This window comes from Salminus brasiliensis, chromosome 7, assembly GCF_030463535.1.
Source record: "Salminus brasiliensis chromosome 7, fSalBra1.hap2, whole genome shotgun sequence".
Taxonomy (NCBI): domain Eukaryota; kingdom Metazoa; phylum Chordata; class Actinopteri; order Characiformes; family Bryconidae; genus Salminus; species Salminus brasiliensis.
The window spans coordinates 8,024,802-8,049,815 of NC_132884.1; the positions used below are offsets into that span (position 1 = coordinate 8,024,802).

The window sequence follows — 25,014 nt, forward strand, 5'->3', positions numbered from 1 at the left end:
TTAATAATACTGAGTTTCTTTACCTGTCTATGTTAATAATAATGGTTTTGTGAAAAGCATTTAAATGTTCAGTTACTGGATAGCCTATTCTGTTTGACCACAGAGGACAAAAAAAAAGAAAGTGCACCCTCTAGTGGTCTAAAACTGGAGGTTTGAGCACACATACAGTACTGTACAAAGATTTCAGGCACCTGTAAAAATTAGAATGCAAAAGTGCCCTTCTTATCTGGGCAGTAATGTTTATTTACTCAGTACAACACCAATATATTTTGATGTCCCAATCAGGTTATGTTGACCTCTGATCTGATCTTAGCCTCTTTAATGCTGAGCCGATTAATCAGCAGAGACCCATCCAATCTTTTTTTGTATAAATTTGTTCGTATGCAACTTTCATTTTTGCTGTGAGAACACAGCTGATTAGCCAGTCCTTAATTGCTGCTGGGGACGTGTTCACATTCTAGTTATAGGTATCGTATTATTACCGGTAGTGTGAACGCATCCCCTGCAGCAGCCAAAAGACTGAGTGACTGGGTCCCAACGAGTCTGAGACACACTGGACCTCCTTCACCACAATACACAGTGCTGTCTCACCCAGGACACAGACTTTAGGCATTCAGGAGTTCCTCATCAGTTCTTCCAATAGCATCAGGATTGGAGAGTGGGTCCAGATCAGCAAACAGATTAAACCAGGCAGACATGTCCCTGGTTCCACCTTTGGGTGCTACAGCTACAAACACAGGCAAAGAGAGAACAATTAAAAGACAAAAACAACAAAAGAAAAGACGTCATCAAATATTAATGCCAGTTCTTTGTCTAAATTTATTAACTAAAGCTGCACTCGCTCTATTAACAGGCATGCCTACCGCTGGCTGACGTCCTGGGGCTGCTTTGGGCAGCTGGGATCTGACCGCTGGTGGGCGGGGGCTGAAGGGGTTGGGCTTGAAACATAGGTGGAGTCACCCATCCTGATTAACAACCACAAAATGTGAAAGAAAAAGCTAATGTGAATGAATCCATGGCACCAAGAAAGAACTAAAGGTGCTGTCAAACATTTCTCCCACAAGGAGGTGTTAGAGGAAGGAAAGAGGAAGGTGTGTGTGTGGAGAATTCTGACCTGTGGTGCTTAGGCTATGGTCGAGGAGCTGTGAGGGCAGGAAGCCGGTGGGGCTCGCAGGCTGGGACGGGGACAGGGGAGCCGTGGGATTGCTTGCCGCAGGGTTGTGTGTGGTAGAGGGGGCGGCTGCGGGCGGCTCGAAATAGCCGAAAGCATCCTGCCATGCCTTGCTGAAGTCATCGGCCCCGCTGGAGGCTCCAGGGCTCAGCAGGTCCTGCAGAAACGCCAGATCACCTCTCTCTCCATCGTCTTCAGCTCCAGACTGTGGGGTGAGGCCAGAGAGCAGGTCCCTGCCAACTAAAGCGACAGTGTTCTTTTCAATTGAAATCTTTTGTTACTGAAAATGACAGTGACTGCATCTGCAAAAAGCCCACTCAATTAAACTGAACTGATCAGTTCAAAGATTCTAAGAAATGAAAACAAGATGCAAGAAACATGACGAGGTGGAGAAACGTACGCCCATTTTACACCAGACCAGACGTTGCCTCATGTGGCAAGCTAACTACCGACATGGTCCTACATTTAAAAATAAAGGTGCTTCAAATGGTTCCTGGAGCGATGTGACAAAAGAACAACTTCTGGTTTCATACTGAATTACGTTTGATCAGATTATTAAGCTCGTTTTTTATGCAACCATGTGAAAGAGGCTCTTCTATATAGCATCACTCAAAATAACTATTTGAGGCACCTTCATTTTTTATAGCGTAGTACAAACTTAACTAAGCAATACCTCTTTCAAGCAGTTCAAAATGTCCAAAGGTGAACTATGTTTTCTAATGTTTAAACTAAATGAAGACGTCTGCATGTTCGAGTACGTACCTTTATACACTTCTACAGTACAACAAAAACTTTCTCATTGCTTATACCAGCTTATAAAGCTGGGGCCTGAGCGCAGGGCCAGCCATGCTATGGCACCCCTGGAGCTGCAAGGCTTATGGGAGCTTAGAGAAGAACCCACAACCCTGTGATCAAAAACTCAGTGCTTAAATCACTAGTAATTCAATAATGTATATTATAGCGGTGACCAGTAAGCATTTCTGAGCTTAAATCAGCAGGGCTGGATGCCACATGAACCTTTTCAGGCCACTCTGTAATGCATTATTGTACCGGCCAAAAAACTGCAACGTCCTGTGGCCAAGGACAATTGCAGAGCTACAGTAAACTTTCACTGTATCAGCTCTCAGTATTGGCTAATTAGAGAAACATTGTCAAATCGGCCGATGCAGACAAATTGCAGATACATTTTTCAATCTCTAGTATATTAACCTATTAATACTAATTACGTAGAAAATGTACTTGACTTCTGGTGTAGAAAAGCAAATGTATCACAGTAGGTCAGGCTCGTGCAACTGTGTCACTTCTGGTGTAAAATCAGCTTTATCAGCTGGAACGCAACACAGAAAGAAGAAGTGGAAAAAAAGTGTCCCAGTCCTCTAAACAGGTTGGAAAGAACAGATCATTTCAGAAAGGTTATAAAAAAGTATTTACACACGGTCATGATTCAATTTCCAGACAGTGACGGAAAGTTAGAAGCAAAAGATTATTAGATCTAAGCTTTTCAGACAGGCTGTGTGGGACTCAGAAAGTGTGAAAGGAAGGGGAGGTATGCAAGGCTTAGATTAAGTCAGTGTCAATGCCTTAAAGGTCATGTTGGGCCCCATTTTAGCGATCTTTAGGCAAGTCTGTCAACCGCATGGCTTGATTTAGGACGTCAGTGTGTCTTTGCTATCGTAACGGCGGGAAAAGTACGCCTTGCGCAGCTCAAAACGTGTTGAAGGTATGTACTAAGTCATTCAATTAATCATGGGTGTGTTTTGGGCTTATCGTGAAATAAACCAATCAGTGTGTCACTTGCCATTACCTCTAAGAGCCAGGTGCTGTCTGACTTTGGTGGATTGCTATTTTAATGGCACAAAGCGGGGGTGTACGTGCATTGGGCACGCGCCTGTGTTGACAATTCACTGCCAAGATAGCGACGATCGTCTGATTGCTGACGTCTGCCTAGATAGTTTTCAGTCAGTGGGGCATCTGTATTTTCTGTCGCCAAGGTAGCAATACACCAGACATTTACCTGAACACTCCTCATTTCGGTGGAAGGCATGAAAATTAACTGTTGGTGATGTGCAAGATAACAATGAGCATAGCGACACGCCTTGCGCAGGGTTCAAGATAGGGCCCATATACTCTTATTCCATATGTTAATGCAGTTCCATGGGGTCTTAATAAAATGTCTGTGACATTCTATGGTCATAATAACAGCAGACTCGAGTCTAGCATCCTTCTCACCCTGTCCATACAGCCCTGTTCTAAGGGACAAATTGTAGTCATTATTCCTTTAAAAATAATGAGCCACTGCTCAATCCCGTAGCACTAGCTATCTAACATTTACCTCACCTTGCGTTCACCTCTAATAGACTTGTTTAGGAGGCCTAAACAAGATCCTAGATCACTAGTACTAGTGTGTTTTTGCTATTGCTATGTTCTTTTAAGCAATATTACATATAACTATGACTAAGTAAAGTTGCAAAAGTAGCTAAAGATGCCATGACTAGGCTGATTTTGTAGAGTTCATTTTTACTGAACTATTAAGGAGACTTTCTCACACATAACCAGAATAGGACAGGACAGTCTGGAGATCGGGACAGATGAAAGAGATTGAAGATTAGCACAGGTCAGCATTAGGCACATTTTAGACACAGAGGTTTCTAAAGAGGTTTCAGTGAGGCTGTAGGAGAGCTTAGGACAGATGAGGCAGCTAGGTCTGAATGTATACCCTTCTCAGGTAGTGGCATGCTGGGGAAGGCCTCAGGGATGTCCCCCTGAAAGACAGCAGAGTCCCACTGTTCAGCAGGGGACAGTGTGGCCTCTGGACAGCTCTGGGACTGTGCTATAGGTACAGGTGGGATCATAGCAGGGATCATCGCGGGGAACAGGGTGGGGGCAGTGTCTGAGGCCATGAGTAAGAGGTCATCGTCTAGGCTGACTCCACTGATGGGGCCTGAGGGCTCAAGTGAGGCTGCACAGATGTGGTTAAAAAAAGATATTGTATGCAATACTGCAAGTACATTCATGAAATTCCTTTAGCTTTAATATTAAAAGAAAAGTTTGGCAAAAAATCAAATTGGCTTGCCAGAAAGTTTTCAGTCATATCAAATAGACTTGCTTATGGGTTGCTTGTGTCATACAGTGTTATGCTGAACAGCTATAAGCTTCCAATACTTTAGTTGCATTAGCCTTGTAACTCCAGCACAAAACAGGAACCTTTGACAAGATACGTGTCTGAGTTCATGGACTACATTTAGAGAAGAGAAGAAATGTGTGAATTCAACTTCTTGCCAAACTTGGAAAAAATTAAGCAAGTGCTGATTAAGTATGACTGAGCAAAGCTGAGGCAGGTGGAGAGGCTGGTTAACATCTTTATTACAAGTGAATATCTACACATGCTGTATTTATTCACACACGCATGGCATCAGTGGTATAATGGTGGTTTAATATAATTCTTAATAAAATACAATTTAATTAAGAGTGTTGCCTCAATTCAGTCAAATTTTTAATAAAGCAAAAATAATAAGTGCATAAAAATCTTGTGTTGTGTGTAGTTAGACATTTAACTTTATTAGAGTATTAAGAGTATTCAAGGCTTTAAAATGGGGCAGTGGAGTGATTGCGTGCAGTCCCATCTTTGGCCTCCAGGGGAGTGCTCACCACTACAAAGGAGTCTCAGAAAGCATGAACCATCAGAGCGATGTTTAAGACTACTGCCCCTTTTGACGACCTGGAGGAATATCCTGTCCAGCCCAACCCAGCATTCAGCTAACAGGTTTGTTAGCTAACGGGTGAACAAGCACCTGTCTGTTGTAAATACAAGCTTAGTTGTGTCAAGTTGTTTTGCTTGTTGTGTGCTTGTCTTCTAAGCCATTACTCATTGGAAGTCTGTGAAATCTTCAATTAATCCTCACTGGTTTGTGCGATTATACAGTGTCCGCTGTTTGGTCTGGCAAAAGGTCTGGGGAGAGAGCCCACTGTCATTTTCTGTTAGGGCCTGACTCTACACTGGGTCATTACAGGCCTCATTTTAAACAGGCCTCTTACATAGGCTGTGCACTGCGGTGCCCTGATGTAGTATTTACAATATGTACAATTTAAAATTGTATATAATTAAAAGTGGGTGAAAAGGTCTCAGGTCACCAGACCTCAAATCTCAATTCACCTACTGTTCCAAAGCATATACTCTGGCTGGATGTGCACTCATTTTGTGGAAGAGTGGACTTAAAAGGACAAGAGCCCAAGTGACCAGGAAAAGCATTACCTGACAGGACTGACCATGTAAACCAAGAATTTGAAATTAAATAAAATTTTACCAGATAAAAACTATGTAAAAGAAATAAACAAATAAATAATAATAACAAAAAACATTTATGTTATGGTGGTGTTTGATGCAGAGATTCTTACCCGAGTCCAAGCTTGCACATAAAGAGCTGTCCGAGTCTTTATGATGACCATCGCTTCCAAGGGCAGAATCTGCAGGAGAAGCACATTTTGCCACCCTCTTAAGGACTTTGGAAACAGTATTAATTGACATGCAGTGTCACGGTACATACCAGCTACAGGAACTGATTCCCCTGACTGATCCTCTTCCAGGGACACCAGGCTGAAAGACAAAATCATACATCTAAACCTCTAGTTTGCACATGGGGTGGGATTTTGGATGTCTGGCTGGATGGAAGGGTCTCACACTGGTCCTAAGCTAATGTGAGATCTAAATTTGCTGCTTTACCAAGGATATAGGATTCATATATAACATGACTTTCACGCCATCCCACTAGCAGCAGAGACAAGTGCTACACGGGCACCAGACACAAACACACTATGATGGCTCCCGCATGTTTCTTTATTGGGGATGTGTAGGTGTCTGGAAGGATCTGCTACTGTACAGTCTGCATATCACCACGCAACAGAAGCTAATCTACTGACTCACTTCCTTCACAGTCTCTGATGGATGATGACCGTTACGCCTGGTCTTTTCTGTCCGTCAGAGGCAAGCAAGTACACACACACACATTTTTCTACCAGCAGGTCTTTGAACATATGATTTTAAATTTAAATACATACGTTCCAAGCAGGGGGTCTAGAACACACAAGCACTTACATTCAATACACACTCACACACACACACACACTCACACACACACTCACACACACACTCACACACACACTCACACACACACTCACACACACACTCACACACACACTCACACACACACTCACACACACACTCACACACACACTCACACACACACTTCCACTCACAGGTCAGTGAGCAAAGCCTTCAGCGAGGCCTCTCGTCTGAACAAGACAGCTCTGAGACGCAGGCGAGGAAATGAAGAAGAATGGAGGAATGAGAGAATGAGAAGATAAGAATGGTGCTAGCAATAGAGAAGACCCCTGTGGCGAATGGGCTTCTAGAACAAGGACTGAGAGTTCAGAGTGAGGGAAACCATGAGGTAGGGTGGAGACAAGCTTGGGCATTCATGTTTTTGACAGGAGCACACAATTTAGAAGAGCTGTGGTGACAGGAGGTAATGCAGGGATTCTCACTTGTCTCCTTTAGTTTGTTTATCCTTGTCCTTGTGTTCCTCTAAGGATGGCCCTTCTGAAAGGTGCTCCAATGGGTCCCTTAGCTCCTACACCACAAAAAACCAGACAGTTACAGTGTAAAGACCACAGACAAACTGAACACACAGTGTTGTACTACACAGTATAATATAAACAGTATATCATCCAAAACAACAACTTTACTGGAGAGGTCAGTGTAAAAAGATTTTTTTGCAAGTCATTTTGGAGCATTTGGTCCATTTATCAGGACATTTTGACAACGTATAAAACAACTACTCAATTCAATTAGTTCTGTGAATACTGTGTTCAGTGGGTCTCAGTCACACTTGTCACAAACCTTAAGGGTAGTGAACTGGTAGGGCACATATCCTCTGAAGGCCTCATGGATGCCAGACATGATATGAGCCGTTTTCTCCCAAAACTGCAGCAGCGTGGTCTATAAGGGACACACAAACACAAACACACACACACACACAAAATATCACACTTGGCCCAAACACACCCGCCTACTGTGAGAATGGGCTATGAATAAAAGTCAGAGAAGCTGACAGATGGAGGGAAAGAGTGAGGGAGACAGATGGAGAGCAGAGACAGTGATAAGAGAAAGAGAGAGAGACAGATGGAAGGAAAAGAGGGAAGGAGAGAAGGAAAGATAGATAAGGAAAGATAGATTGAAAGTTACGAGTACCTGATAAGTGCAGAGGGAGTGAGAGAGCATGTTACAGCGACTGGCCCCCAGCATGTCCACTTTCTGACACACATCGTTCTTCAGCTTATCAAAGTGCACCTTCGTCCCCCTCACCTGTGCTTGCACCTGCATGCATACATACACACAAACACAAAAACTTACAACAGAAGGCTGCAAGTAGTGGTCTGCCGAGTCCTGCATGATCCACACAATAGCTAGCGGGGGAAGTAAAATCTATCTGCTGGACCTTGCTTATTAAATCTGGCTTGTTAAAATTACGTTGTCCCTATATCAGTATTAAACCATGATTTTCTTAACGTACACCTGATAATTTCTTCACGGAACGACGTTGACGGTAAAGCTGTAAAATTTACTGTTACTGTAGCTGCATCCTAACTTACACATGTCTATACTTTATTGGGGCAACTACACTAATGAATGCTATTCTAATGGTGGCCAATGGCCCGCTAATTTGGCATGCACTCAAAAAGCAGCATTTACAAATTCTCTAACAAACTGCACTTACAGAGTAATCACCCCAGAATTCACTTTAACCAAACCGAAGCTGACGGGTATAAACCGGCCAGTAGTCTGATGGAACCCTGCATATCATTTTACCTGGTAACACGTACAAGCTTTTGGTAATTTTTAGTAAATCAGAGCGAACCTTCAGGTCCTTTTCGAGTCAAGTCCTTTTGAGGGGTGCTGCAGCTATTAATCATCAGCTGGTAAAGTGTTTAATCATACATATTCATTTAAGACAGTAAAGGAAAATGTGCCAAAGCAACCACGTAAATACCTGTTTATGATGTTGGGACTGAACATCATGACCTTAGTCTGGAACTCTGAACATGCTTTGTGTGCCCTGTACTTTCTCTCAGACACACACATAGTACATCCATCCATTTTGACCCAGACAAAGCTCTAATGTGTCTGTGCCAGCAAATGTGTGTGTGTGTGTGTGTGTATAAAACCAGGTCTCAATTACTGTTCCTTTTGTACACCTGCAGACCAGCAGACCACTGAGGAAATCAGAGAGCAGCCCGAGCTGAACCCCTCCAAACCCCCACAGCCTGTAAACACAACTAAGCCAAAGACACTCAACACCAGTCGTAACCATGCCTACTGCTTACCCTTCATTTCCTCTCTCCCCCTCTCTCTCTTTCCCACTCATTCACACTCCTTATCTCACTCTCTCATACACAATCTCTCTCTCTCACCCACTCACACAATCTCACTCTTTCACTTTCTATTCCGCAGCAAAAACCCTAAAGTCACACTAAGGGTGGGTAGTTTTACCACGATTTTCTTTTGCTGTTTGAATAACAATCATCAAAACATAGGTTATATTGTTATGAATAAAAATATAAAAAAGCAAAAGGTTTAATATTTGATGATTGTGTACAACACTGCTTACACTGCAGGTTATTTTTGTCTGGAGGACTGCTCTAAAGTAAGTTAATGCACACAACATCATGTCAGATTTACTGACAATACTTTTTTTTAACCCTCTGGAGTCAGCTCTCTCAGCTCTCTTTATAAATGAGACCCCACGTGAGCTCCTAGAGCACTGTGTGAGGAATTACTCCCACCCTAAACCTGAAAATTTTAAATCTGATTTTATAATTTTTTTATATTTCCTGTGAAAACACACCTTTAGTCATACGGACAAACTGTTTTAGTGCTTGAAATGGGTTTACCAGAGTCTTTACTTTACAAAAGTAGTGGAAGTGTTAAACAGTGAAGACAAAAGACGAATTTGAGTGTCCAATGGACAGTTTCACACAAACCCATAGACGGATGCACAAATCCACCAATTACAGATGAGAGGCAGATGACGGACACACAAATCCACCAGGTAGACAGGGTGAGCGGCAGAAACAAGTCTGTCGACTAGTCTTCATGGCCTCATAACTCCGGAGTCACATATAATCTGACATAATATGCAATGGAAAGGGTGGGATTTACGGATTCAGGAAAATCAACCATATTTCTATGCGGTGTTGTCATAAAGATATTATTAATAACACTGAGAAACATGACATTTGATGCACTGGCACGTTCATGGACTGTGTTAATTTTTTTAGTTAAATTTTTAGATTTTATTATACATCCTGTGTATTCAATATACTCAAGCCTCTCCACCTCAACTTCTTTTTCTCTGTGGACTGAGAGCGTGAGGGTAGCAGTTTGTGCGTTTCTGACCTTGCGGAACTTCTCCAGTTGTTTGTAGGTGTCAGGGTCAAGCTCCTGGGAGACATCCTTCATCCAGAGCAGAGCACCGCGGTACTCAGTGCGGGCCTTCTCCATGCGCTCCACCGTCAGCAGCGTGTCTGCTATGGCCCGCCGCCGAAACGTCTCCACCTCCTGCTCCAGCCGCTGCAGTGGAGGACACAGAGCCAGCCTGCAAGAGAGAGGGGACGCTAATGATTACACTGATTCTAGGAGTGTTTTGTGTATATGTTTGTAACAGCTACTAACACCTTCCATGTGTAATTATAGCAAGTTTCTTACATAATAACAACATATTTCAAATTAAATGTGTTGAATAAATTAATGTATGATTGACAAAGACAGACAGACGCTCAAAAAAAGGAAAAACAATGACACTGGGCTCGGACATCTGTCAAAAAGGTCTAGCAGGATACAACTGATCGGTCCTCTTGGTTGTTGCAATGCCAATGGCAAAAGACATCAGTCACTGGTCCAGTAAATTCACGTACATGAAAACATGATGTCCCGATTTGATCCAGAGGCTAAGGGTTAATATAAAGTTCTGATCCTTTGTTTTTGTAAGCCCCATCAATGAATATTATTCACAGTCATTTTTGTTAGCAACATTAGCCTTGTAGCTCCAGTACTAAACTACAGAAACAAAAAAACATTGAATGTAAACCAGTGTGTAAATATGTGAGCAAGGAAGTGTGTGTTTGTCTGAGCATGAATAAATGAGAGAGTGAATCATAAATTAGCGTGCCTGTGTACCTCTGCTTGGCGGAGCTGCAGAGGGCTTTACTGGTGGCATCCATCATGCTTCCTGCTTTGGTTTTGTCATGTTCGGCCTGGAAGCGCAGAAACAGGCCCATTTCGTTCTCCTCCTGAGACAAGTCTAAGGGTCAAAAAGATCAGAGTGGTCAACATGTGGGTCACCAAGACCTCAGCTTTTAGGCTGAGTAATAAGGTGTGGTGTGTAATATTTAATACTGTAATAAAAAGAGCCTGTGTTGTTGTATTCTTACAGACTGACATTTTCTACAGCAATACACTTTATTAGCACAATTCATTATGATTTGCAACATATGCACTATATAGGCCCTCAAAAACACAGTACTCATTTTTCCATTAACATTAACAGGCTGGACAGTAGTGTTTACTTTTACTCAGATTTAATGCCTACAATGGTATGCTTGTATACTAGAACACTTTTCCTGGAATATCATTTTTAAAAATCCTAAAAAAAAAACAATATATTGTTTTTTTGCATATATTTTTTAAAATGCAAATTTAAAAGGCACTTACATATAAGATAATACCCACATAATTCATATCAACATGTTCAAACCAATCTCAGCTCTCTATAAAATGACACCATGTGACCTAATCACTGTGTGAAGAGATCCTCTGACCCTAAAACTGAAACACTGAAGTCAGATTTTAGAAATTCTTCCACATTTCCATACCTCTACTCATGTGGAAGAATTGTTTTGGTGCTTGAAATAGGTTTAGTCTTAACTTCACATAAGCAGTGAAGCAGAGATACTACTTTATTCATACACTCCATGAGTTTCTGAGTGGCCACTGGTCAGTTTCACACAAATCCACCAGTTGGACACGGTGAGAGGCAGAGACGAGTATCGCGACCCGTCTTCACAGCCTCATTACGTCACGTACGGTCTGGCAATATAAAGGGAGAGCTCTACAGATTCAGAAAATGTTGGAACCGTATTTCTGCACTGTGTTATCACAAAGATATTAATAGAAACATTGAGAAACACTGAATATGATGTGCCGGCATGTTCGTAGACTCCAGAGGGTTAATTAGATGACATGCAGCTTAGTTTGCATATAAATCACTGTACTCAGAATGAGAGAATATTTCAATTTCTATGAATCCGTTGCTACTGATGCATTTTGTGTGCATGTCAAAATAGTGTGTATTGTGAAACTGTCTTTAAATATCATGACATAATAGTTCCACCATATCGCCCACCACCTATTGCCAATACAACCCCAAATACTAGGCATTAAATATAATGATCAAATTTGAATGGCGGATGACTTGAAATATTTACATGTTGGCTTTGTATAAACGCTGAGGAGGAAAAAAAAAGCTGTGTGTGTGAGAGATTCCACTTACGTGTTATCTTTTGCTGGTATTTCTCAATCACTTTCAGCAGCTCTGTGCATGTGGCCTGTATTGAACGAAAGAACTGCAGGAAAAGAAAAAAAAAAATGGAAGGAAAAAAGGAAATGAAGGACCTCCACACACACACACACCTAAACAGTACCTCACTGTACACACCTCATTTGGCACACATATAAGGCATTGTTAAGGGAATGTATCAAAAAGGAATCAGGTCATGATTCAGCTTTCTTGCACAACATTAAAACGGGGGGCTAAAAGAGAACGGTCACACTGCTACTGTCCCTTTCAACCACATCCCAAAGATGTACTACTGGATTCAGATCTGGTGACTGAATAGAAACACTGAACTGACTGTTCATGACAACTTTTGGTTTGTGACATGGTAAATTATCATGCTGGAAGTAGCCGTCAGAACAAGTAAATGGATGCCCATGATACTCAAATAGACTGTGGCAGTCAAGCAATGATTGATTCATATTAACAAGCCTATTAACTCTGACCCAATCATCTTTGAGCCTCAGCAGAATCAGACTCCGATTCATCAGACCTTCAACTGCCCAGTTATGGTGAGCCTGTGCCTGCTGCAGCCTCAGCTTTCTGTTCACTGTTGATAGAACTGGAATTCAACGTGGTCTTCTGCTGTTGTAGCCCATCTGCCTCAAGGTTGGACGTGTTGTGTATTCTGAGATGCTTTTCTGCCCACCACAACTGTACAGTGTGGTTATCTCTGACCAGGAGTTACAGTAGCCTTTCGGTCAGCTTTAACCAGTGTGTTCAGTGACAACTGGCTACAATATTACAAGCATTTGTTTCCTCTCCATGCACAGCTTCCCCACTCCATCAGCTACCCTGCAACATATGCGCACCAACGAACAAGTGCGTCTCTAATCGGCCCCCTCCTTTACCTAAAAAACAGGCCAGATGCACAAGGGGATAAAAAATAGCCTTGCCCATCTCGTTGTTATGGTGACAAATCATTTAAGTCCACTTCGCTTCAGGTGAAGTAAGAGTAAGCGTGTGTGTGTGTGTGTGTGTGTGTGTGTGTGTGTGTGTGTGTGTGTGTGTGTGCACCCTATAAAGAGATGAAATTCAACTCGGAGCAGCTGAACAAGTATAAATGAGTCATGAAGGTTGAGCTGCTCTCATTTAGAATGTTTACAAGCCTTCTGCGGCACACAGCGGGAGGACGTCTCTAGTAATGCCGGAGAAAAAGGAAACGGAGTGGTTAAAAATAGGCTAGCTTTCTTCAAAGCTTTCTACAAGTCATCCGTCTCCTCAAACCTAGAGAACACACTGTTCTGCATTCAGGTTAGGCAAGTCTGGTTTTTGAGTAGAGGAAAGAACTAGACATGCTTTGCTGTCCTGCAAACACCTTGTATCTCCAAAAACAGCAGCTTTACAGGACCTTCCCAACTTTCAATGGACGTCAACGTAATGGAAGTCAAACGGTATAAACAACTGCCACGTTCAAATGAGGTCACATTTACTTTCACATATAGTTAGCTTGAAATTCACTTGCTGCCCAATATGTAGACCTAACCCATTGACAGGTGCCACTGCGCATGTCCATTTTCATAGTTACAATTGCAAAGCATACAGAGGAAGCAGATTTCTGTCCATTTTCCTTGGCTGTCCAGCTTCATTTGGACAGAGGTAAAATTTCACTGAACTATTCCTTGAAGGTCCTTCAGGGTGTGTTTGGTGTTGGTGAGACCTTTTGCAGGTGATTTGTGTGCCCTTGTTAATGATTAACTTTCTCTGCAGGTCTCACACACACACACACACACACACACACACACAAATAAATAGATAAGCTACTTCCTACAGTCTGAAGCCTCCACCATAGCTAGCATACAGTGTTAATAACCCTATTATGCAGAACAAGTTACACAGTTAAATGAATACAGGAAGAGTCCTGTATCTAAATATTGGGGTTACACATAGACCCCAGCCCATTCCCTTCACCTATACTCTAATCACCAACTACATCGCAAGCTCCTGACAGGGGTCATCAGACTGGAGCATAATCATTCCAGACAACAGTCAGTTCCACTGCTCCACGGCTCAATGCTGGGAGGCTTCATACCCCTCTAGCTCTTGCCTGCTCCAAAGTCTCCTATTCTAGTGGCCATACTTCTGTACAGGGTAAGCTGTGTGAGCACATTTGCACATCTAGGTCAGCAATGGGTGCAACTTAAAAGTAGCTGAATGCATTCATTAGAAGGGGTGTCTACAAACATTTGGACATATGGTGCACTTACTATTTACACATAAAACAACTGAAATAACCAATAATTGCCTTTAATAGTACCTGGAATATCCATAATTATCTCACTTTGCGGCTTAACTGGAGGTTAAATAAAGGACTGGTCCTGTTTAACTGGATATAGCACAGTATGACCACAGTGTCTGGGCCAGGGCTCAATTAATTAAAAAACTGTGACGAAAAAAATATCAATGCATTTTAGCTTTCACTGTTCCACCATATAAACTCCACCCATCCTGAATGAGGTGCAGTGTGTTATCTAGGTGCGAGTAGGTGGATGATCATGCTCAGAAGAAGGGTAGTCTATTTTTAAGCCTGTTTCTCCTGATGCCTGTATTACTGGAGGAGAGCTGCTGGCAACCTGCCAGAGCCATGCTTATTTGGTTTGCTGAAAGAAAATGACCAAGCTGTATCTGAAACACATTCCCCTTCCACAGAAATGACACAGATTCACTCAAATTGCACAGACAGTTGAGGTTCAGTGGCCAATTTTTATTTTCCACCAATAACACACACACACACACGCACGCACACACACACAGAAGGCCCATTACAGCATTTGCCAAATGATCTGTAAACCAGGATGTACCTTGAGGCAAGACAAGAACACAGACACACCACACACACACAAAAAGATATGAACACACAGGTACATGAGACTTATGAAGTACTCAGCGTTTCAAAAAGGGCTGACCGACTGTGTGCGCGTGTGTGTGTGTATCATAATAAAATCTGTATATCTGAATTTGCTCTTTTTTTATGGATTTTTGTGTGCAACAATGAGAAATACACTGTATGTTTAAAGATTTGTGGACAGTCCTTCTAAAAAAAATGCATTCAGCTACTTTAAGTTGCACCCATTGCTGACAGATGGGCAAACACATACACACAGCTTTTATAGTCCTGTAGAGAAGTACTGCCAACAGAATAGGACTCTTAAGCAACTAAACATGAACCTATTGCCACCATGCCTAATGCTAGGTGTAGGCTAGAGGGGCATAAAGCCCCCAGGAACTGTGTTCTCTGGAATGATGGTTGGTACTTTTAAGATGAGTCTGGGAACTGGAGTGGTGATCATCCAACATCCTGACCTCACTAGTGCTCTGAATGTGATCAATTCCTCACAGCAATGCTCTGAAATGTAGTAGAAAGTCTTTCCCGGCCAGTAGAGAAAGTTACTCCAACAAAAGTAGGGTCAACTCTTCTGTCGAACACCCTTGATTTAGAAAAGAACAATGAACGAGCAGGTGTCCCAATACTTTTGTCCACAGTGTACACATTAAATTTGAATTTTTGAGTTTAGAGAAGCTTGTTATGTTGTAATCTGCTAATCTTTCCATATCTTTATTTTATCTCACTAATAATCCTGTTCACAAGCTCATCTTCTTCCCTTCTTTTAATTCTGATAAACTGATCCAGGACAAACACTTCTACCATATCCCAGCGCGCTCAACACAAAACACACTCATTCACTGAGGAGCAGCACTCCCTCCTTATTTTAGCTCCTTCTGTCCACTACATTACGGCACAGCTCCTCCACAGAAGCAAAACACCAGCAGGAAGAATAATTGAGAAAAGGAAAATGGTCAGTAGGAAACAGACTCTTTTCAGAGGTTCTCTTTTATGACCAAAGGCAGAGACAGCAGTGAACACTCCACTATCAGACAGAGTAGAGCAGCAGATCCCTGAAAAAACAGAACCAGACCAGTCATTACAGAAAGAGAGGGTGAGAAAGAGAGAGAGAGAGAGAGAGAGAGAGAGAGAGGCAAATGGACACAGAGAGTGAATGAGACTGAGAGACAAAGAGACAGAGAACAGAGAGAGTGGCAAAGAGTAGGGGTGCACCAATCCGCCAAAATCTTTGGCTTAGATATCATAACCAAAAAAAAATAAAAACAAAAATTATATAATTTGATCCATTACTTTAAACTATCATGTAAATGCATGGTTCAAGCCCACATGCTGGCTTCCTTGGCTTCATAACTCAGAATCAGTGTAACTTACAGATGTAGAGCAGTACTTACCCTATCTAACCATGCATTTTATATTTACAGGCAACCATTCCAGCTGTAGGTGTGAAGTAAACTGATAATCAAAACATGGCCACATTTGCACAATAGTGTAAACTCAGCTATTTACATCTTAAATATATACATATTTAAGGAGCCAAGAATCTCCTGAAAATAAAATGGGCTGTGTGACTGTCTCAGAAATTCACTGGAAATTTTAAGCAAATAAAGTTACAAACTATTAATAAAAAAAATAAAGTAGGTAAGTAAAATAAAATCACAAATTTGAGAGGTTAGAGAGTTAAGAGAGAGGAAAAGATGGTATTGGATTGCTCTCAGTACTGGCAGATACTCAAGGTTGCAACCGCTAGCAGAGAGAGCAGCAAGTGTGTGTAAGAGAGTGTGACAGTAAGGAGATAAAGAGACAAAAAAGGAAAGGAAAAAAAAAAAAAAAAGAGAGAGAGAGAGTGAGAGAAAAAAAAATGGAGAGAAAGAGTGAGGAAGAGAGAGTAAAAGAGAGAAAGTTTAACAAAGCAACAAGGGTGAAGGCGAATGTGCAGAGCAAGAAAAAAAAGAGCAACAGTGAGAGTGAGAGAGAGAGAGAGAGAGACTAGGCATTTCACACTGAACGAGGGAGATATGAAAGAGGAAGATCTCAGGAGCACAGGGATGCTGAGAACCAGTGGAAGGATAAGAGCATTTACTCTCCCTCAGTCCATCCCTCCAGCTCGCTTGCTCACCCCTGCCCTTTTTCTTCTCCATCGCTCCTTCAGCACCATCACAAGCTTCCAATAAGCTCATAAACAAAACATCAACCTGCTCACTGACCAGACACAACCTACAGCAAGCACGCATCAATAAACCAGCAGACCAGGGCCTTATTTCCACAGATAACTACATGCAGAGCCACAACATAGAAAATAAGCTTTTCATTACAACACACAGCGGTATTACAAGTACATTTCTCATGTTTTTTTTGTTTGCATTGTTTCCAACAAGCATTAGACTAGTTGTGTAATAAATAAAAGAAGCAAAGGTCTGCTCATTCCATATTTCTTCTAAAATAAAGGGTAGTAATAGAGTTACCAGCTTCTAATGTTCTAATGTTGGAACATTGCTGTTAGGATCTGACTGCGGGAGCATTACTGAGGTCAGGTAATGAGATTGGATTTATATTGTGCTGAGATTGCACCCCTTAGACAAGTGTCATTATACCCAGATAATCAAATGCTATTCCCTTCAGTAGTTTTAATGTCAATGACTGTTAATGGTTGATCGGTGCACAGTGCATACAAACAAAGATAACATGCTCATTAAAACAATTTTAAATAGAAGCTACATGTCCCTAAACTTCAGACATGGTAGCTAGGGTATGTCAGGTCACCTACTGCTCTGGCATTAGCCCTACCTCCAATTTAGCATCCAGGTCTGCATCGGACGCCACCACATACTCGTCCTCCTTCTTCCCCGTGGCCTTGATCAGAACCTGCTTGGTCTTCCAGAACTTCTTCTGCATGCGGGCCATAACCGAACGGTCCTCGCCCAGAACCGACCGTCCACTGAACATATCGCTTGAAAAGCTGCGTCACAAAAAAAAAAAAAAAAAAAAAAAAAAAAAAAAAAAAAAAAAAAAAGAGCATCAAGATGATGTCAAGGTCAGGTGCATCATGAAGCAAATTATGGATTAATCCAATCAGAAAATTCACAACAACTTCTGATGGTGGATTTAAAGGAAGTATCACTTACCCATAGCCATCCATACTCTTTATATCCCCTACTTATAGACCTATAAACAAGACAAAGCCATGTTTAGTTGTCTTACAGCGTACATTCAGAACAACTAAACACACAGCAGTTAAGAGCATGAAAGGCAGGTGCTCATTTTTTATACAAATTTAGTGGTTTGCACTCAGCAAACTGCAAAAAATGGAGCAAAAAAAAATACACATAATGCATATAAATTGCATATAAAAAAACATAATAATTACAACAACAACATAAAAACCACTTCTTTTATTTTTTTCATCTTTCAAAGAGGTGCTCATCCGTGCCCTCTGTGACCTTACTGACAACAACAACAGTAATTCAGCAGCTGCTTATTCAAAGTTCTTCACAATACGGGGCAGGAACACTTAAGAGTGCAGGTGCTGAGAGACGATGCATCTAAAATTATGCATTTCTTTATTAATATGACAGGACACAGCTGTATTATGCATATATTGTGAACTGTGATGCTGCCAATTACCCAGAACATAACCTCGCTGGACAGAGCATGCCTGACCCTGTCCCAAAGGCACACTTTTAAATATAGGGCCCTCAAGGTATTCGGTCATCTACATCTAAACGTTAATAACATCACCAATGCGCAGTCTTGGAGGAGGGCCGAAAGGCATATGGCTTTTATTCACAGGTTTTAAAAAGACTATCTGACTGCCTCCAAAAGCTAGCCACTATTTGACGTATAAGCACTGGAATTAAGGGACACAGACTTCAGATTCGGACTAGATGTCGTATGGCATCCTCATACCATTTCATGAATAGCACGATTCTGAACCCACTAGTCATTCTAGATAACACAGTATGTGATTCTGCAATAAGCTTGCTTTGCCAACCTCCTGTCTTGTAATCCACCTGCAGTGCAGTTTAGACTTCCCTGTTCTGACTCATTTCAGCTGGAGTCACATCATCAGATCAACTGCTTTTTGCAGCAGGACGGTGCAGCATAAGCAGACAACAGGATAAGAGCTGGGAAACACCTCCTATCCTCATAAACACAGCCCTGTGTGTATATTTATTTTAAAAAACAAACACACACACACACACACACACACACACACACACACACACACCTCAAAGAGAAGCTATTATCTGCGTCTTAGTGATCAACATTTTCCATTTTCCAACAACAGGTCAAGCTTTCTTTCCAGAGGAAGTAAAGATGACGCACTCAACCCAAAGAACACTGCACCAGCTGTTAAGCATGGTGGTGGTAGCATCACACTTTAGGGCTAGATGGAGCAGATGGAATCGTGAAGGAAGGCTACCTCAGAATACTGCATAGCCCTAAAATTTCACATAGACGGTCGGTTGAAACCTGGACAGGTTTTGGTAGTCCAACAGAATAATGCAAACCAACCAGAAAGCTGCAAGAAGCTAGCTGATGGCTACCTAAAGCACCTGGCCAAGATGCAGCTAGCTAAAGGGCATCTAACCTAACTGTAGCCGTGCTGTTCGTATTTTTGAGCGGTTAGGTTGGCTGACCACCACTGTTCTGCTGTAAGGAGTACTCAACGCCCCACAGAGAAGAGGCAACTGTACCAACTGTCAAGCACGGTGGTGGTAGCATCACACAGAATAATGAAGCAGGATTACCACCGAATTATTCTTCAAACCTCAGACATTGTCTGGTCAAGGTGGAACTTTGACATTAAGCCTAACATTAGTATCGGTAGATCAGACACAGCTGTTAGCTTGGCTGACCACCACTATACTCCAGCTAGACAGAGCTTTACAGAGTTCTACAGAGGAGAGCCAACAGCCAGCACCATTAGGCAAACCGAGCCTTCTTTAGGTCACTGTAAGGCTGCTGCACACACGAGAAACACACACACACACACACACACACACACACACACACACACACACCACCAATCATCAGCTTTAAAAAAACAAACCGCACAGTTATAAAGTAAAGCAGTGCCAACACAACATCCCCATCTGAACGGCTACGTGGACGAGTGCTAGCTAGTTCCTGACCGGGATCCTGAGAAGATAAGGAGTGAGCCAGGTTGGCTGGACCTGGAGAGCTGAAGCCACGTCTCACAGCCGCTGAATGAAACATGAACGCTGTCAGCACCGTTTCACTAGCAAAAGAGCCTCGTTTCAACACAAGCGCGCTGTTCTTACTGTCTCCTTATGTCCACGCAGCGCTCATCCGCAATAACCGGCCCGTCTGCTGCGATGTTATTGTGGGTGATCAGATCCCTGCCGACCCGCTGACGGTGGCGTAGCGAGCAGGATACGGGGAGCGTTCACACGCGTCACCGCCGAGGAGGATATGAGGAAGAGGGGAGGGGAAACGAGCCTGCGCACAAAACAATTAGCGAACGAATAACGAACGATTGTGGAGGGGGGGGGGTACATTAATAAAAGCACATGTTTATTAAATATTAATTTTTAAATATTATAATAATTAAATAGAATAAAACCTATATAATTGAATTAAGCTAGTTTGCGTAGATTCACAACTACAGTCATCAGAGTAGATCATGTAAATATTATACATGTTTATTAATATGATACACTTATTACATACAGTCATGTGAAACAGTAAGGACACGCCAAGAAAATCTTTAAAAATATAGGTTTATTTAAACTTATGGACCTTTGATCTTCATTTAAGCAATATTAAGAGATAGAGGTGATATAAAGCTGATTTAACTAAACACATACAACCGAAGAAATATCTTTAAAAAAAGCATCTGTACAATGGAATTAATATCTTTAAAAAAATATCTTTAAAATATTAATATCTTTAAAAAAATATCTTTAAAAATATTAATATCTTTTAAAAAGCATTTGTACAATGTAATTAATATCTTTCAAAAATATCTTTAAAATATTAGTATCTTTAAAAAATATCTTTAAAAATATTACTATCTTTAAAAAAGCATTTGTAAAATGTAATTAATATAGAAGTGCAAGTTAGGACACCTTATACCCTAATAGTAAATACCACCCCACCCCCCTCAATACCTGAATAACTTCAGTTAGACGTTCGCTATAATGATCTGCCAGTCTCTGACATCAAATGAGAAAGCCTTTCCCACTCCTCCATGCAGAATTCTTTCAGCTGTAGTTTTTAGTCAGATAGTCTCTCATTTTCTCATTTACCTCAAGCTCCTTCTGATACAATAAAGAATGTTAGTGGTTTCTATGTTAAAGTGTCTCTCCTACTGCACTAAAGCCACCCCAAACCATGACATTTCCACCTCCATGCCTCACAGCTGACATGGGTGATCTCAGGAAGAATATAGTTAGCTCTGATGGGTTTTTCTGACTGCAATGGTTTCCTCCTTGCACATCTCCCATGACAATCAAACATGTGTGGTCTCTTTCTGACGGCTGATGCTGTGGCAAGAGCTACCTGTAGATCCCATAATGACATTTTAGGATTGTTGGAGACTTTGTGAGCACTGTGTGGTCTGCTGATGGACTGAGCTTGCTAGGATGGCCTGACCTGGCCTGGTTGGCAGTGGGTGCACTTATAAATGATTTAGCGGACAGCGGAACAGCCTCAGAAAGCGGATCACACCGTGACTTTACCAGTCAAACCAAACTAAATGTGTGCAGTTCAAATAAGACGGGCTCCTCCAGAATCCTCCCTAATGACATCCTAATCATCTGCAGCTGATGAGCTGATGGTTCTAATTCTAGACATCTGAAGTAGTAAAAAATGTGAGGGTTTCCTAATCATTTCTTAATGTATTTTTTATTAATTCCATTTTACAAATGAATTGACATTTCTTTAGTTGTACTGTATGTGTTTAAGTATATTATCTCCATCTCCCAATGGTTTTGAGTGTCTTAGCTTTTTCACATGACTGTATGATAGCCTCTATTAAATACATATTTTATAACCATGTATGTATTGTATCAACAGTATGCATACTATTAATTTATGTGTTATTTATTATTATGATTATTATTTATATTGTTTCCAATAGACTGTATTTAATGCATTATGTTAACAATAGTTAAAAGAAATAAATGAAAATATATATAATAAATAAAAATAAATCTAAAGAAAGGTGCAGCTTTTTGTGTTTAGAATAGTGTTACAAGGTAAACAAATATGTCTTACCTTTTCCTTTTTTGTTAGATTTGTTTTGTTAGTTTGTTTTTTATATATATATATATATATATATATATATATATATATATATATATATATATATATATATATATATATATATTCTGCCTGCTCTGAATTAACGATTTGAGCTTCATTCAGTCATGTAGTGTGAGAGATCCGTCAATAGTTTAAATAGGATTGGATAATGATTAGCTTTACAAAAATCAGGTGGGAAAGATGTAGGTACCTTTGAGAGGTTGGGAAATGTCTGCTTGTCATTTGTCAGAAAGCAGATGTTCTGCGACAGCACTGTTATGAGAGTTTAAAGGGTAATTTAGTCTTCTTTCCGCTAGGTGGCAGCACCATCACATAAAGCACAGCGAGAACATGTGGGGTTAAAAGACTGGAATGTAATCATAGTTTTGAGATCGTATAGATTTGAAACCATTGTGGGATATATATATATATATATATATATATATATATATATATATATATATATATATATATATACATACTTTTTAACATACATTTTATATGTATACCATTGTATTAAAAGCTGCTATCTCTCTCTCTCTCTCTCTCTCTCTATATATATATATATATATATATATATATATATATAGCTGAAAACACTGAAAAAAGCTGAGGACACTAGTATAACAAGTGCTTTATCCAAATTCAACACAAAAATGACACTTTTTATGATGACTGCAGTCTCAGAATATTTCAACCCCCTCACGGCAAGCATCTAGTACTTAGTAGAGCCCCCTTTTGCTGTTTGCACAAGCTTCTGGCAGTGTTGCTGAGGAATCTTAGCCCTTTCCTCATTGCCACTCTGAGGTATGCTTGAGATAACTGGCCTCTTGAAAGGTCCAGTGATGCCCAAGCTTCAGCTTCCTCACAGAAGGCATGACGTTTTTTTTTCTAGGATTTCCTGATACTTGATTGAATCCACTTTTCAGTGCCAGAGGAAGCAAAGCAGCCCCTTCACTGTAGGCGGGGTGTGCTTTTTCTTTAGCGTATGCCTTTTTCCTCCTTCTCCAGACATACCGCTCATCCATAGGCCCGAGATGTTCCAAGAATTGAATCCCAAAACCTCTGTGGCTTATTTGTATGGTTTTGAGTAGAATGTATCCGACATTTCTTGTGCGTTTGGGACAGTAGTGGCCTACGGGCATTGAGACCTGCTTTCAGCTGTATCTCCAGGAACCCTTGTTTGTGTATCCCTTGTTTGTGAAGGCAATGATCTCTTCTCTGAATGCTGATGAAAGTGAAATGCAAGAAAATCTGAAATGCACTTTATTTATTCTTCACTTCTATCGACCTAATGACATTCTATTTATCTATCAATAGTTTCAATAGCTGCATTCTTCTGAAGCTCAATTAATCATGCAGATGAGAATACGACAGTATACGAAGTTCTGAGGTAAGGAAGAAAAAAAAACACTGGTACAGAAATAGCTGAATTGTGTGGCAGAGGAGGCAGCAGGCACCAAACATGCTTCAGAAATCAGGAAGCGTAGTGGTTTCACTCAGACGGCTGTCACACGCAGTCACCAAAGAGAAAGTGCATTGAAAATCATGTACACTCACTAGCAACCCACACACATACACACACCCCAAGTCACAACCACACCCCATGTGTCCTAACCTCCAACCACACAACCCTACCTTCAGTATCTTCAGCTTTCAGGCCAGCAGTCTGAATACTGCTTACTTCTGTATTTGCTTTCAAATAAAGCTTGATTCACTCAGTTACTCTGGCAAGGAGCGGTTGTGATATTCTGCCAAAAGAAATCCACAGTCAGTCAGCCAAGATCATGTCTGGTGGCCAATATTTGCTTCTTCCGTTCTAAGCAGGAGCTTTGAGGGTAACATAGCTCATTTGGAATGGAGGCTAAAGCACACATTGGTTGTTAAGTAGGGGCAATTGGGGAACAGCCTAACTTGAGAGGGGAGGGGGGGTAAAATGTTAAACCAACAGCTCAAAGTAGGTTATTATCTCCCCTCATAACAATACCATCTCTGAATTTGGAGAGATTGACAGATCGCTTTCAAGATTCACACTGAATGTTGTTTGAGATGTTTGAGTCATTGAAGCAAGTAAACTACGTGAAGCTAGTAAAAACAACCATTAGAGCTAGCCAGGCTTGATTGAATCCATCTTCCCCTCCACATGCTGAAGGTTTCCAAATCCATAGTCAGTCAGACATAATCGGTTCTGGTGTCCAATGTTTGCTTCTTAAGTTCTGCACAGGAGCTTTGAGGCTAATGTAGCTGATTTGGAATTGAGGCCTCCACATCTAAATCATTACACACTTGGGGTTATTAAGTAGAGGAGAATGGGGAACAGCCTAACATGGGGGTAAAATGGTAAAGCATTTTATGTGTTCTTAAACAGCTCACAGTAGGTTATAGCCTCCTCTCGTACCCGTATCTGTTCATCTGGACAGATTTGGACAGTTTCCAAGATTCACACTGAAGACTGATTCTGTTTTTTGTTTGTGTGTTGAATTGTGTGTTTAAGTCATAGGACTCACACCGATAATCTTTGAATCACCATCTAGCTCCATTTTGAAGCAAGTAAACAACTCTAATAGAATGAACAGCTTCCACACAGCAGGGTTAGCTAAACATCCTCAGAGAAGGAATGAGAGAAATCCATCTATAATCTATATCAGCTCAGCATTCATTGTTAGAAACATTCAAAAATAGTAGATATATTTAAGGGATGGCAAACAAAACCTTTGCTAAGAATTGGCCTCCAGTACTTATTAACTACATAGCCTCATAGCTTCAATGCCAAACTAAAAAAAAGCTAATTTCAGGCACAAGAAAATGTCTTGGCTGACTACCTTGATTCAGAGTGAAGGGTGAAGGGCAAACTGACTGTAGATTTGAGGTGACAGTATGTTAAACATGCTCAGACACAAAGCTGGCAGGCTAACGCACCAAGATCTTTCAGGCTTTGGTTCAATCAAGTCTGGCACAGACTGTGGGTTTGATGGGTGGGGACACGTTTAAGCAGAACCCCGAAAAAAAAAAAACATCTATCTCGCGCTTTTTCTGTGGTTTTGGGTGTCTGAGTCTGCTGGCCT

The 25,014-nt window shown here is 41.2% G+C and overlaps 1 protein-coding gene across 3 annotated transcripts in view; it reads right to left on the reverse strand.

Moving 5' to 3' along the window:
- The window catches only part of ical1 (islet cell autoantigen 1-like), a 24,327-nt gene extending 4,233 nt beyond the window's left edge, over window positions 1-20,094 (reverse strand). Inside the window, exons 1-15 of one of the 3 annotated variants that reach the window (XM_072683682.1) lie at window positions 19,966-20,094; window positions 17,806-17,845; window positions 17,468-17,639; window positions 11,776-11,848; window positions 10,404-10,527; window positions 9,624-9,822; window positions 7,419-7,544; window positions 7,068-7,166; window positions 6,713-6,798; window positions 5,716-5,765; window positions 5,567-5,635; window positions 3,888-4,130; window positions 1,115-1,411; window positions 864-965; window positions 592-727 (exon numbers count right to left, since the gene is read on the reverse strand). In XM_072683682.1, coding sequence (XP_072539783.1) covers window positions 606-727; window positions 864-965; window positions 1,115-1,411; window positions 3,888-4,130; window positions 5,567-5,635; window positions 5,716-5,765; window positions 6,713-6,798; window positions 7,068-7,166; window positions 7,419-7,544; window positions 9,624-9,822; window positions 10,404-10,527; window positions 11,776-11,848; window positions 17,468-17,639; window positions 17,806-17,819 — 1,776 coding nt within the window. In that variant the 5' untranslated portion in view covers window positions 17,820-17,845; window positions 19,966-20,094 and the 3' untranslated portion in view covers window positions 592-605. Of the gene's footprint in view, window positions 1-591; window positions 728-863; window positions 966-1,114; window positions 1,412-3,887; window positions 4,131-5,566; window positions 5,636-5,715; window positions 5,766-6,712; window positions 6,799-7,067; window positions 7,167-7,418; window positions 7,545-9,623; window positions 9,823-10,403; window positions 10,528-11,775; window positions 11,849-17,467; window positions 17,640-17,805; window positions 17,846-18,671; window positions 18,704-19,965 lie in introns of those variants that run through there. The other 2 variants (XM_072683683.1, XM_072683684.1) reach the window with 2 other exon arrangements.
- Window positions 20,095-25,014: the final 4,920 nt, after the last annotated feature.